General features: G+C 37.5%; 1 protein-coding gene across 1 annotated transcript in view; it reads left to right on the top strand.

Moving 5' to 3' along the window:
- WDR35 (WD repeat domain 35) overlaps positions 1-11,791 on the top strand; it is a gene marked incomplete at its 5' end in the record, with an annotated part of 16,900 nt that extends 5,109 nt beyond the window's left edge. The window contains 10 exons of the mRNA XM_010182022.1: positions 92-228; positions 2,666-2,869; positions 3,786-3,932; positions 5,120-5,252; positions 6,116-6,226; positions 7,309-7,473; positions 8,494-8,634; positions 9,450-9,606; positions 10,232-10,472; positions 11,581-11,791. Coding sequence (XP_010180324.1) covers positions 92-228; positions 2,666-2,869; positions 3,786-3,932; positions 5,120-5,252; positions 6,116-6,226; positions 7,309-7,473; positions 8,494-8,634; positions 9,450-9,606; positions 10,232-10,472; positions 11,581-11,728 — 1,584 coding nt within the window. The remainder of the gene's footprint in view (positions 1-91; positions 229-2,665; positions 2,870-3,785; positions 3,933-5,119; positions 5,253-6,115; positions 6,227-7,308; positions 7,474-8,493; positions 8,635-9,449; positions 9,607-10,231; positions 10,473-11,580) is intronic.
- Positions 11,792-13,329: the final 1,538 nt, after the last annotated feature.

Below are 13,329 nucleotides of genomic sequence, written 5' to 3'. Positions count from 1 at the left end.
CTGTCCTAATGATTTGTACATTAGATGTCTATGTTGGATGAAAATAAAGATGATACGGAATAAAATTATGTGTCTTTATCCACTATGTTAGAATCCTGAACATCCTAACAAAGATTACATCATCAATTTCGAGATTCGGTCATTACGAGACAGTCGAGCATTGATTGAAAAAGTTGGCATTGAGGAATCTTCCCAATTCATAGAAGACAACCCACACCCCAGACTTTGGTAAAATCTTTTTAGAAAACAATTTTGTTTAAATGTGTATTCTTTTGTATTCTTTTCTTGTTCAGACAGATCTGGTATTAAAGTACAAAACCTCAAATCAAAACCAGCCAAGCAGTATAAACTTCAAACAGAAACATTTAAGAAAAAGGGAAAAAAAAGGTAACAGTGCTCAGCTGCGATCTGGAAGGCTGCTATTCTTACTGAGAAGGTCTCTTAATGGATCTGAATCACCTCCAAAGGATTGTTACAGCGTTGAGGGAAGGCGCAAAGAGAGTCTTGCAATTCATGGTTCAGGAGATGCTGAGCGAGTGTTCAAGACTCCTCAGTAGCCATTAAAAAGAAAAAAAAAAAAGAGATCTTGGGGCCAGTGCTTCCCCAAGCTCCTAGGAGTTCTTGACCCCAAAACAGAGGGCTGTTGTTAAATTGGAGCTATGATTTTATCAATGTTGCAGTACCTAGAATGGAAGGCACACTGTGTGTGTCACAGTAGTGGGTGTAGGGTGCAGGCTCAGGACACCTTTGGTCTATGCTGTATGAGCCCCAAAATGCAGTGCTCTCTGCTTTTAGGGGCAAATCCAAAGGAAATTAAAAAGCTAGCAGAAAGCTAACTTTAAGTTGATTAAATTAAAATTCAAATTGGTTATAAGTTGAGAAGATATTTATTTATTTATATATTTTATATTAAACCTTGATGACAGAGCTTAAAACCCAGTAAAGGGAACATATTGGAATGATAAGATAAAAGCAGTTGACTAACTTTGTAGCATTTTGGACAGCCATAAAGGACAGAAATGAGAAGGGGTGAGTACATTAATAGTGTTATGATGCAGCCTTCCAGAAATCATCTGAGAAAAGGAGGTGTTGGCATGTTTAAACTAAACATGGACTCAGCTATTAAACTAAACTTGAAAAACCTACACAGCAAACATGTAAGAGTAAACCTGTGAAAACAGGAGTTCTGGAAATCTAGTTAATATCCTGTGTCATAAGGGCTGGAAAAGTAAATGCCTCAGTAGATAATTTAATGAAAAGTCAGTAGCAGAAACTAAAACTTCATTGACAAGTTACTTGTTGAATGATGCCAGCTCTCTTTAACACTCTGGAGACTGTTTATCTGTACCTCTCTTTAGAAATATTGGCTGGTTTGAAGCTAACTGTCTTTTTGCAGTATTGGATGTTTTGCTTGCAACAAGGGGGGCTGAGAGTTCCCGGTTAATTCTGACAGTTCAGAAGGGAATTTAGAATTTCTGAAAGACTGGCTAATACAACTTGCTTTAAAAATTTGTCCCAAAAATCATTCCTTGCTATCCAGTTGTGCTTTCATCTCCAGAACATACATTCTGAAAAACAGCATTTGATAGCTATGTGTTGAAAGTTTCTGTAATAGTACTGTAATTGGTACTAGTTTGAGTACATAGGGTAAAACATCAGTTTTGCAAGTCTTCAGTTTTCCTAATGTCTTGAACTGGCTGAAGATTTTGGAAGTTTTGAAGTCATTCATGCTTTTTGTTAGTACCATCTTAGAAGTGCTGGATATAAAGCAAATATATTCTAGATCAGAACAGGACAGTGCCCTTACTGCTAGAATGCAACAGACAGGATGCCGTGTGTTACAGATTGATTTACGTTTGCATACGTTTTTCTCTTGGTTTCATTGATGTCAGTGATAAGCTCTTGAGCTGAAGTGATACCAACCTTCTCAAATTGATTCAGAAATACTGAGTTGATACTGCCTAAGCATGCCGTAAGTCACTGAATGCAGCAGTAATATTACTGGTTTTGTCAGTGCCCTACTGACTTTGTTTCACAGTGTCAATCGGGCAGTCTCAATTTACCTAGCCTTCTTGTTGCAGAAAATTATAGAGCTTATTCAAGCACTTGATGGACATAGGTTGGCCTGAAGGTAGAAATTCTCTATTTGCAGAACTACCCAATGAGGCAGTACCAGCAGAAGGTTTCCCAGACTGCCCTGATCTCCCAGACTGTTGTTCTAACTGGTGAGGAACATCCAGATGGATTAGAAGGATCTTCATGGGACAATTTAGCTGGAGGCCTTCAGACAGAAGCTGCCATCAAGGCTTAAAGTTATGATACATGCATAGATAGAAACATCTAAATAGAACTGCATTGATACCAGCAACACATTTCACGTGGTACAGCTGTAATACTCAAACCCTGGCCATTCCTCCCACGCCAGTGTCCATTTGAACAGCTGAACAAAAGAATATTACCAATTATTTGAACATCTTTTCCAGAGAAAGTACTGGATAGATCACAGAACGTACTGGGGATAAACATATAACTGAATTAAGATTAGTTAGTAAACAATACAATTGTAGTAACTTCAGTGTTTCTTTAAATAATGACTAGTTAAATGGATCCTCGCTTAATTTACTTTATAGGTGCCACTCCATCTTTATGTTTGTTTTTCACACAGGCGTCTCCTGGCTGAAGCTGCTCTTCAGAAGCTGGATCTGCAGACTGCTGAACAAGCTTTTGTACGTTGCAAAGATTATCAAGGTATTAAGTTTGTGAAGCGTCTAGGCAACCTGCAGAGTGAGTCGATGAAGCAAGCAGAAGTGGCAGCCTATTTTAGCAGATTTGAAGAAGCTGAAAGAATGTATCTGAATATGGACAGAAGGTAATCGCGTGTAGTCATCTCAGCAGCAAATAAAGAAAAGAGGCTAAAAAAATTGCTTGCCTTAATAAGGAATGGCTGTTTTAGCACGAATACTCTTTACCAGTTTCTGGAAAAACAGGAAAGGATCACACGGAGAGAATTTTCTTGTATCTATACATAACCAATCCTATGTGTAAATCAGCACATACAAAACTGTTTGCAAAACCTCAGCTGCTCTAGGTAGGGCTGTGTTTTGTAGATGTTTTTTGTAAGTATTTTGTTGGTATTTCAACTGGGATTCCAGAAATACAAACAAACAATCTTAACTGATGTTTAATTTATGTACTGTTGCTCTTAACTAGTAGCCAAGTACACATTCTTTCCAATTACATATACAAACAACAGAGTTCTTAATGAACTGTAATCTCTGGAGAGACAGAAAGGACTCTGGATGAAATTGTGGACTAAATAATGGAATTTTTGCTCAGGAATTCAAACAAACAAAGCAAAATTACAGTATTACTGGGAAATATAAATTAAGTCTAAGTAATTAGCTGGAGCACTGTCTTTACTGAATAAGCATAATGAGAAATAATAAGCAGCAGTTGTACAGTGTAGCCTGTAGGTGGTGGTCAAACATGGAGAAGCATGAGTCACTTATGCACATGTGCAATTTTTAATCTTTGATAACGGAGCCATGAAAAAAAGGAAGGAATGATGGAGAAAGAAATATTTCTTCTTTGATGCTGTAAGAATGAGAAAACTTCCTCTTCTGACTATTTGCTCTTATGGAATACTGTTTAAATTGTAAACAAGCTATGCGATACCTGTGATGTGGGTTATGAACATGAAGGTACTTCTGGATGCTTTTCTCAAGATCCTTGTTAGCTATTTTACTGTCTTTGACCTTTTTCCTGCTGTTTTCTGTTTGTACAAGGGATCTTGCTATTGGACTACGGATAAAACTGGGAGATTGGTTTCGAGTATTGCAGCTATTAAAAACTGGCTCAGGTGATTCAGATGATGCCCTTCTTGAACAAGCATACAATGCTATTGGAGATTATTTTGCAGACCGTCAGAAATGGTATGTTCTATAGGGGAGCTAGGAAGAAGGAAATTACGAAGGAAATTGTAAAACTAATGACAGGACTTAATTTATGAGGGACAGATATCAGGGAAGTCAGGATAAAATACATGTGTTAATTTTGAAATGATGAGATTTATCTCGGACCTTTATGGTTCCATCACTGCATGTACCTTTAAACAATGGGCTGTTGATAAACTATCTAAAGAATGAAGATTATAAAAATCTCAGGTTTGCCAGATGTCTGTCTGCATCAAACGAGGTGGAGGGAAGAGAAATACCTATGCAATTGTATTAGGCTGGATACAGAAAGTATTAAAGAAAAATAAAATCAGTAAAAAAAAAAAGTAGGAGAGAATTATTAAACATCAGTGAATTTCAAAACCAATCACAAATTTCTAGAATGCTTAAACCCAAAAACATTGGAAAAGGCCCAGAGTTCTCTCTGACCTGGATCTGTCTCCAGCAATTGCTCAAACTGGGCAGCCAAGGACAATTTTAAGAACAGTGCCTGCATATAATGGTATTTCTCCAGAACAGGTTTTGCAGTCAGGTACTTACTGAGCCAGAAGTGACGTCTTTGTAGTCAATAACTTGCAGAGAAATTTTGTTTCATGAACTTTTCTTGTTGCCTTCTAAGCCCATGTAAACTTTTAGCGTCTGTCTTACAGAGTTCCACAGCTCCACTATGTATTGCAGTTACCCAAACTAGATTATCACAAAGAACGTGGGTCCCAAAGCAGTTGAAAACTTGTGATTAGATTTTGATACTTGGTTTTTAGATGCTTTAGGTAGCTTTGGAGAATGGTCTTGGAGACCTTAGTGCTTGTGTTTAAAAATATGGAAGCATGACAGTAAAGGCCTTTTCTGAAAGTGTAGTTGTAAGTTGTCCGTTATCGTGATCCGTCCAGATGTGGGAGTACAGTTCTGAGATTCCTTGACTTCTCAACATTATGCTAGTCAGAGAATCATTCTTGCTACTTCTTCAATATAATGATTTCTGAAAATTAAAACCTTTAGTGCATTTTAGAAAAAACAGTGACATTCTAATCACAAAAGGTCTCTCAAGCAAAGTGATCTATTTAAAATAATGCCACTTTAAATTCAGAAATGAAAAAGCTAACACAATGAGAAATTTCACTTATGTTTATATATCAGAAGCCACCACATTTTATTTTTCTCACTAGGTTAAATGCTGTACAGTATTATGTACAAGGACGAAACCAGGAACGTTTAGCTGAATGTTACTACATGCTAGAGGACTACCAAGGACTGGAAAATCTAGCCAACTCACTTCTGGAGAATAATAAATTGCTCCCTGTAAGCAAAAAGCACCTTTATTTTTCACTGTCTTATGTTCATGTGTTTGTTTAAAATTTCCCATATTGGGAGTGTTAAGAAAGAAAGAGAGAAAGAATGGAATATATTAACTAGTCACTTAAACTTGATGGTGTTACTTTGATATTGATCTCCAGTATTACTGTTGTTTTCATTACTCCATCATTCTTCCTCTCCCTTATTTCTCCAGGTTTTCCAGAAAGATCTGATTATTCACCCTGCTTTACGGCCACATGACTAAGTCATAATTCACTGCTTCCCTCTCCAAGTTCTGGCATTTGTCTCTAAAATAGCTGTGCTTCACTGAGAAGTCACTTCTCATGGCTGGACACTTACTTTAGCTTTCACTTTGTTGTCTAGTCTACACTGGGCTTTCTCTTCCCAAAATTCTTCCTGGTTGCTATCCCTGGTTTAACATCTTGCATGACAGTTCTGTTGGGAATGCTAATGTACAACAAAAATTGGAGATACTCTGCTGAAAGGATGGAAGGTTGGTGGTACAGCCTGAAACGACCTACTGAGCAATAGCAAATTGAAAGCTGTGAGATGATTGATTACTCAAGTGCTTGGAAAATGCAGAACATGCTCACTTAATGCCGTTTTCAGTTGTTTGAACAGCGCAAGACATAGCACTTTCTTTTTAATCTCTTTCTAATAGCGAAGTTTTGTGAAACACTCTAAATAGTAAGAACACAGATTTACAACAGTACATGCTGTCTTCACAGATTCCCTTTCCCTCAGCTTACTGAAATTGAATTAAACAAAAATATAATAGTATTGCAGTCGCTATGCAATGTACTAAAAAACTCAGAGTAAATCTAACACGGTGCTGACGGTTTTTGCAGGATATAGCCTATATGTTTGTAAGAGTGGGGATGTGTGAACAAGCTGTGTCGGCCTTTCTGAAATGTAATCGACCAAAGGATGCAGTAGACACCTGCCTACATCTCAACCAGGTAAAACAGCAGTAGATAATCTGCTTCACCAATACCAATTTAACAGTGAGTTTCTATCATAATGCCCAGTTAAATACAAGTCCTTGTTAAGTGTCTGATGATTCATTGTGATTTTTGGAAAATTAATACTTCAGTGCTTAAGTCGATTATCTGAAATTAGGGCTAGACCATTGGAGGGACAAAGCCATATGGAGCAGTGCTACTTCTGCGTGTGTGTGGTGAGCATGCTCAGCATACAGAGATTTGTGGCCTTTGTAAAGCCACACTGTGCTGCCTCTGATGGCATGGGAGGAAAACTGGAGAGCTTCTGTCTGCTCATTTTCCACATCCTCCTCCTTCCTTGTACAGATGCAAATGTATTTATTTGTTGCTGTGTTAAGATGTAGCTGGAAAAGGACTGATCTGAAAAATGATCTGAATGTTTGCAGCTAGAGCTGTTCCCCAGTATGACTTACCTGTGCAAATGTTTCTGTCAACACAAATAAGAGAGAAACTGAGGATGGCTATGAGGAACTTGATTTATGAGACTGGCAGGACTGGCTAGCACTGGCTTTATGTGAACAATTTCCTAATTTCTGGATCTGAAAGGCTATTAGGTATGAGATTCAGCCAGGTTTCTCAGTCCTGTCAAACTTTTGACCTGGGGCAAACACAGGAGCCAAAATGAGGTGTATAGAAGGATAAGGAAAGTTTGTGCCTTGAGCTTATGGGCTGAAGTTCTCTTTTAGCCATGATTTTGACAGTCTGGGTTTTAGTAATACCAGAAGTGTTGTAATCCGTGTGTCCAGCTATGAGGAGCAATGAAGTGATTTTGCAAAGCTTTTACCAAAGCAAAAGCAACTGCTTTGTTTGTGGTTTTGGACAGAGGTCCAGCATTTGTTTCACGGGCTTCCTGTATCACTTGATTGGCCATGATGTTAGCATTTGTATTCTCTTGCTTTTTACTTGAATTTTATAGTAGCCTGGTTCTAAATGGTGATGAAGTATTGCACACAAATGTTGCAGGCTATTCATGGATAACCAGCTTGTTCTGTGAATGTATTTGAAAGAATGAGGTTGTAATTGTCTGCATTCATTTCTAGTGGAATAAAGCTGTGGAGCTGGCTAAAAATCACAATATGAAAGAGATTGGATCCTTGTTGGACAGATATGCAACTCGTCTACTGGAAAAGAATAAAATCCTTGATGCTATAGAACTCTATCGTAAAGCCAATTATTTCTTTGAAGCTGCTAAGCTCATGTTCAAGGTATGGCAGGTTTTATTTTTATGTCAGATGACTGAATTTCTGGACTAGCTCTTAATATTTCCATGCCATTTTATTTTTTGGGGGTCATTTTATTGTTAACAATGTCCAGGCAATAAGTAGATGTCACTGTAAAGGATACTGCAAAGCTCCTATGTTCATATATCTCTATCTGAAATAGTAACCCTGGATGTCCTCTGTAGCCAGTGGGGAGGAGACTTTCAGGACACAAGCCATCAGATTTATTTTGAGACTTTCACTTCAGAATGAGAGAAACTGCACCTCAGAAAAGGTCTTGTTTCCCTGCATTGGCTCGTAAAGGAGTATAGTAGACTGGCCTGGGTGCAATACCTACATTATTTCATATGTTGTGTGGATTAGTTTTCTCTCCTTTATTTTTAAAAATGGCAATGTCATTAACTCGAAGCTAAATTTTGGTATTTCTTCAGTTGGTACTTTTGATTAGAAGCTGTGGTATGGTGTGCTTTTAAGATAAAAGATGCTGCTTGGATTTGATTTTGCTGCAGAGATTTCTGTACATAGCTTAGAAAGTCTGTAAGAGTTATATGTAATTTTTACAACAAATATTTATATATATATATATCTATTATATATAGAAGTTACTTTCAAAAGCTGTTCTTCTTTTCTGGGAAAACCACCAGAACGTATTGAAAGCTATGTATTTCTTAAACTTCAGTGTTTGGAAATCACTATTTTTTAGTTTATTTTTATATTAAGTCAATAGACTTACACATGTTTACACTGACTTATCCTTCCCAAGAATCTGGCTTTATATACTTGTTAGCTAAATAAATATAGAATAATGTGCATTCTTCACTTTGACATTTTCATTTATAGTTCTGTTTGCAGTCTAAATTATTACACTCAAATGCAGACTCGTTTTTTGGCATGATTTCCTAGGTTTGTACAAGCATGCAATTGTCCAAGGGAATGAAGCAACTCTTCTAATATTCTTTTTTTCTTTTAAAATCTACATTAAATTCCTTGGTTTTGTTTTTTAAGATTGCAGATGAAGAAGCAAAGAAAAGGACAAAGCCTTTGCGAGTTAAAAAGCTTTACGTATTATCAGCGTTACTTATAGAACAGTGCCATGAACAAATGCAAAATGCACAAAGGGGAAAAGTTAAAGGAAAAAATTCAGAGGTAAAGTGTCTATTTTTTAGTTTTTAATTTTTTATTTTTTCATTTCTGAATTCTGGTACGTGCTACCTAGTGAGTATAAACAAAGTGATCTTCATGTAAGACTATAATGGTTTTTTTAATAATGCTTTTTCCTGCTAAGAACAAAGCTTTTCCTAAAGCTTTCAGGAAAACACACTGTTTAAAGTATTATTTTAAAACATTTAAATCACATGTATTAAAAGGTATTTTTCTTCCTAAGTTTAATGTGTTTTTCTTAGTGTTTTCACTATAGCAATGAAAAACATACTTGAGAAACTCCAGATTTTTTTCTTCCCCTGCAAGACACTCACTTTCCTGTCATTTAGGAGTTAGTGTCAATCCCAATGAGAGATCTGTGATTAGATTAAGCTTTGTTGGCTGTAATTTAGCAGGGAGATGGCTCCAGATATGAGGGAAGCAAATGGAAGATTTTTTTTTCTTCTGCTCACACTTTCATCTTCATGTGCACAAATGAAATAGTTTAAACAAAGTTTTAAGAGATCTGGTGCTGAAATGCAATATTAATCCAAACTATGAACCAGTCTGCAGATGTGCACAGAATATATTTGTACACATGTATATGATATTTATCTTGGCAAATCTGCACCATATGTTCTGCCTATGCACTGTATAAAATGCCTAACAACGTTCGCTTTAGGTCCATGTATTTATATTCTCCCTAGTTATCACAGACAGTGGTGTAATCACCAAGTACAGAAAAGTTCTTTTCATATATCCCCATTTCCTGCTGTATCTGTTTCGTATAAAAATTACTTGTGATACTGCTTTGTTTCCAGACTGCTTCAGCTCTGGCTGGTTTGCTAGAAGAAGATGTTCTTTCTTCAACTGATCGCTTTGCAGACAATGCTTGGCGAGGAGCTGAGGCTTACCATTTTTTCATCCTTGCACAAAGACAGCTCTATAAAGGTTCTGTAGATGCAGCACTTAAAACAGGTAGGACTTCATTTTTAACCCTGTACAGAAACTGTTCTAATTTTACAGACCTGCGCTGCATGTAATTTCATTTATAGTTGGCACGTTTTTCTATTCTTGCTACATCCATGGAATTTAAAACAAAAATGTATAATGAATTGAATATGGCTGCAGTCAAAATACCTGGAAAGTATTTCCTTGGAGACAACACAAATCTAACTTATGAAATATTACCTGGTTAAATTGGACAAACTCTTAGACGTTCTTGTGACTATTTTGTTTCTTTCTTTAAATTATAAGCCATTCCTGAATCCACATCAGACCTCCCTGTAGAGCTTCATACAGTCTGTGGGAGTTAGAGAAGCAAATAGTGCCCTATACTTTGTCCAAGTAATGAAGGTCCATTTCAAATAAATCTTAACACTTTTTAAGTGTCTCAAAAAGAAAAAAATCCTCTTAGTTTTATTTCTTCTTAAAAAGTGTTGAAGCACACATGCTTCATACTTATGTTAATAAAAGACTTTGGTTCATTGTGTCCAATTTAAGATAAATAGTGCCTACTAGTAGTAAGTATTTCATACAGATGCTTGCACTTCTCAGAAGACATATAATGATTTCTTTGGGATTTTTTTTTTTCATTTCCTAGCTCTTCATTTGCGAGATTATGAAGACATTATCCCTGCAGTTGAAATCTATTCCCTTTTGGCACTCTGTGCGTATGCAAATAGAGCATTTCATATTTGTTCAAAAGCCTTCGCTAAACTTGAATACCTAGAAACTCTTAGGCCAGAGCAGAGGCAACAGTATGAAGACTTTGCTCTAGAGATATTCACGAGACATTCTCCCAGGTATAATAAAACCTCTCATCTGGATGACATTCTTGAGAGGTGGGTTTATGTTTATATGATATTGTAACAATACTAGCATTTTTTTTCTGCTATTGTGTCTATTTTAGGTTTTAGCAGGTTTTTTGTGACCAAGTTAATTAGGTGCTTTGCTGCTTAAACCAAATATTGGGCAAGAACGATGCAGGTTTGCAGAAAGGGTAATACAACAGTATTTTATTTGGGAGAATAGACACTGACTGTATTTGAGGAACTGGGCATAAAGATATAGCTTCATCTTAGTTTGAAACGCGTGTGGGCAGAGCACAGGAGCGTTAGGACCTTTGATAAAGAGTCACATGCCATTAAAATAATAATGTTACTGTTGGCATCACCATTGTGGTGTGATGCAAATTTGAACAAGTGAATGTTTAACCGTCATTACCAGTAAGTCTCCAGTGCTTTGTGAATTACCTAAATACACAAGGTGTGAGAAGATGGGTATGTCAAGTGAACGAATTGGAATATGACGGGCACGCGTAAGGGGTAGGTCCTTGGAGTGGCTGTACCTACAATGGCGTCTTTGTGTGTTTCCTGCTAACAGCATGAAATTTGTGAGTATGGAAATCGATTGTGAATCAGTTTTCTTTTTAATGAATAGGATCTTAACCTGTCGTGTTTGATTTTACTGTGCAGATGTACCGAACCTCACTAATGGCTTTCATGTTGAGTCTTCAGAGGAATAAATACAATAGTAGCGCAGGTGCCTAATTGGACCTTACTTTTATATGGCCTTCGCTGCTGCTTTTCACTTCTTCTTCAGGATCTGCTGGTCCTGATTTGTTGACTGTGTGGTTCTGGGGTGTGCATTCTGTTGTGTGAAGATTTAAGTAGTTGGCCATGTTAACAGTGAAGTGTTGTATGATTTAATTACTTCTAATCAGAAGTGACACACATCTGAACAGAGCAGCAGTATTTTACAGATGAGCACCACAAGTTTTGTAACCAGCTGCAGACACACAATTAGGTGTTTATGCCATTTTGATAGACACTCAATTAGGTATTTATGCCATTTTGCAAATTTCTACAAAACAAGTCTTTGTTGCTATTTTAAAACCACGTTTTTATTCTTTCAGCTTTATTTAGTATTCCTAATTTTTTTTCCAAACAGCGGAGATGGGAAGCTTCCTGTATGTGTTGCAACAGGAGAGCCTATCCTGGAGTATCAGTTCTGGATGTGCAGTGTATGTAAGCACTGCATGAACGTCAAAGCAGCAAGCAATTATAACTTCTGTCCTCTGTGCCACAGTACAGCATAGCAGAGGATAAAGGACTGCTTATCCTCCTATCTGTTACGGCTCCTAAAAATACTCTGTAAAATGTTACCAATGTGCTGTTTTAAAATACAACTCAGGTACTGTACTGTAACAAATAGTGTCACTATTAGAGACACATTTAAAAAAAGAAAAGCAAAATGAAAAAAAAACCAAAACCAAACCTTTACTGGTTACATTTCTGTGAAGAAATGGCTGTGTTAATTGTCTCCATTTTTTTTTTTTACAAAGGTTTAAGGTAAAAGCATTCTTTTCTAATTGTGAATTGAGTCATGTCAAAACCATGTGAATTGAATACAGGTTTGTTTTAGTATGTTTTACTCTGAGCAAGCTCCATTTTTCATTTTTGAAATTCCATAGGAAATGACTGGATTTTCTCAAAATTCACCATTTTTTGAAGGAACACCTGAGCTGAAATAATGCCACAGTACTTGTGATAATATTATTGTTTCCATTTTTCTGTTAGTTTTAGTAGAACGTTGGTACCAGTCGTGCTATTTTTCTTTTGCCAAGTGTATTTAAATGCACCATAGCAATAAAGGGCTTGCAAACATTGAGCATTCGGTGTCATTAGTCTGGGTTCTTCAGCTTTGGTGATGTCTTCAACCAGTTAAGGAAACTGCTATGAAACTGGAATCTGGTAATAAGCTGTTTTTAAGTAGCTTGAAGAGAGCAGCTGACATCTGTTGCACAGACTTCAAGAGCTGAGCTGTGATCCTCGTTATAGGTGGAGGTTTAAGGAACGCTGTTCTACTTAGAACCGCGCTATCTGTTTTATTGCTGGATTTGAGCCTCGGCTCTGCAAGTGCTGCAGGTCCTTGTTCACCACTATCAGCTTTCCCCAGGACAGCCTTGGCAGCCTGGCAGCGGCCGCAAGCCTCGATGTTTGCGCTGTGTGTCAGCATCTGAGAGGGCAGCGCGTGGCCTCTTCTGTGCTGGCTTTCAGGGCCAGTGAAGAATAAATAAATTCAGGTAAGAATAAGCCTCATTTTGTATGGAAAATATTAAATATTACTAAATATATTTTCTGTCCTACTATTTGAGCTTCTTTTTCCTCTGTAGAGAGGTGTATTAGAGGGCTGTGCTAGTTACAGTGTAAAATTATAGAATTGTTATGGTTGGAAAATGCCTCCAAGAGCATCAAGTCCAACTATTATCTAACTCTACCGCTTCTAAACTGTGTCCCGGAGCACAGTATCTAGGGGTCTTTTAAACACATCCAAAGATGGCGATTCCACTGCTTTTCTGGGCAGCCTGTGCCAGTCTTTGATAACCCTTTCAGTGTCTAAGTTTTTCCTACTGTCTAATCTAAACTTCCCCTGGTGAACTTGATGCTGTTCACCCTGTTCTATCGGTTCTGACTTGTCAGAAGAGGCCTACACCCCTTCCTCTACAGCCTCCTTTCAGGTAGCTGCAGAGGTTGGTAAGGTCTCCCCTCAGCCTCCTTTTCTCCAGACTAAACAACTGCAGCTCCTTTAGCCACGCTCCACCACGTCCATGTCTTTCTTATTGGGAAAGACGTTTCTCTCTTAAACCTCATTCCGCGCTGGGGGGGAAGCCGGGTACCAGGCCGAGTCCCGGGTCCG

The sequence above is a fragment of the Mesitornis unicolor genome, unplaced genomic scaffold (assembly GCF_000695765.1).
Source record: "Mesitornis unicolor isolate BGI_N332 unplaced genomic scaffold, ASM69576v1 scaffold34483, whole genome shotgun sequence".
NCBI classification, from domain to species: Eukaryota; Metazoa; Chordata; class Aves; order Mesitornithiformes; family Mesitornithidae; genus Mesitornis; species Mesitornis unicolor.
Note: the sequence above shows the minus strand (reverse complement) of the source record. Positions and strands in the feature narration are given on the sequence as shown.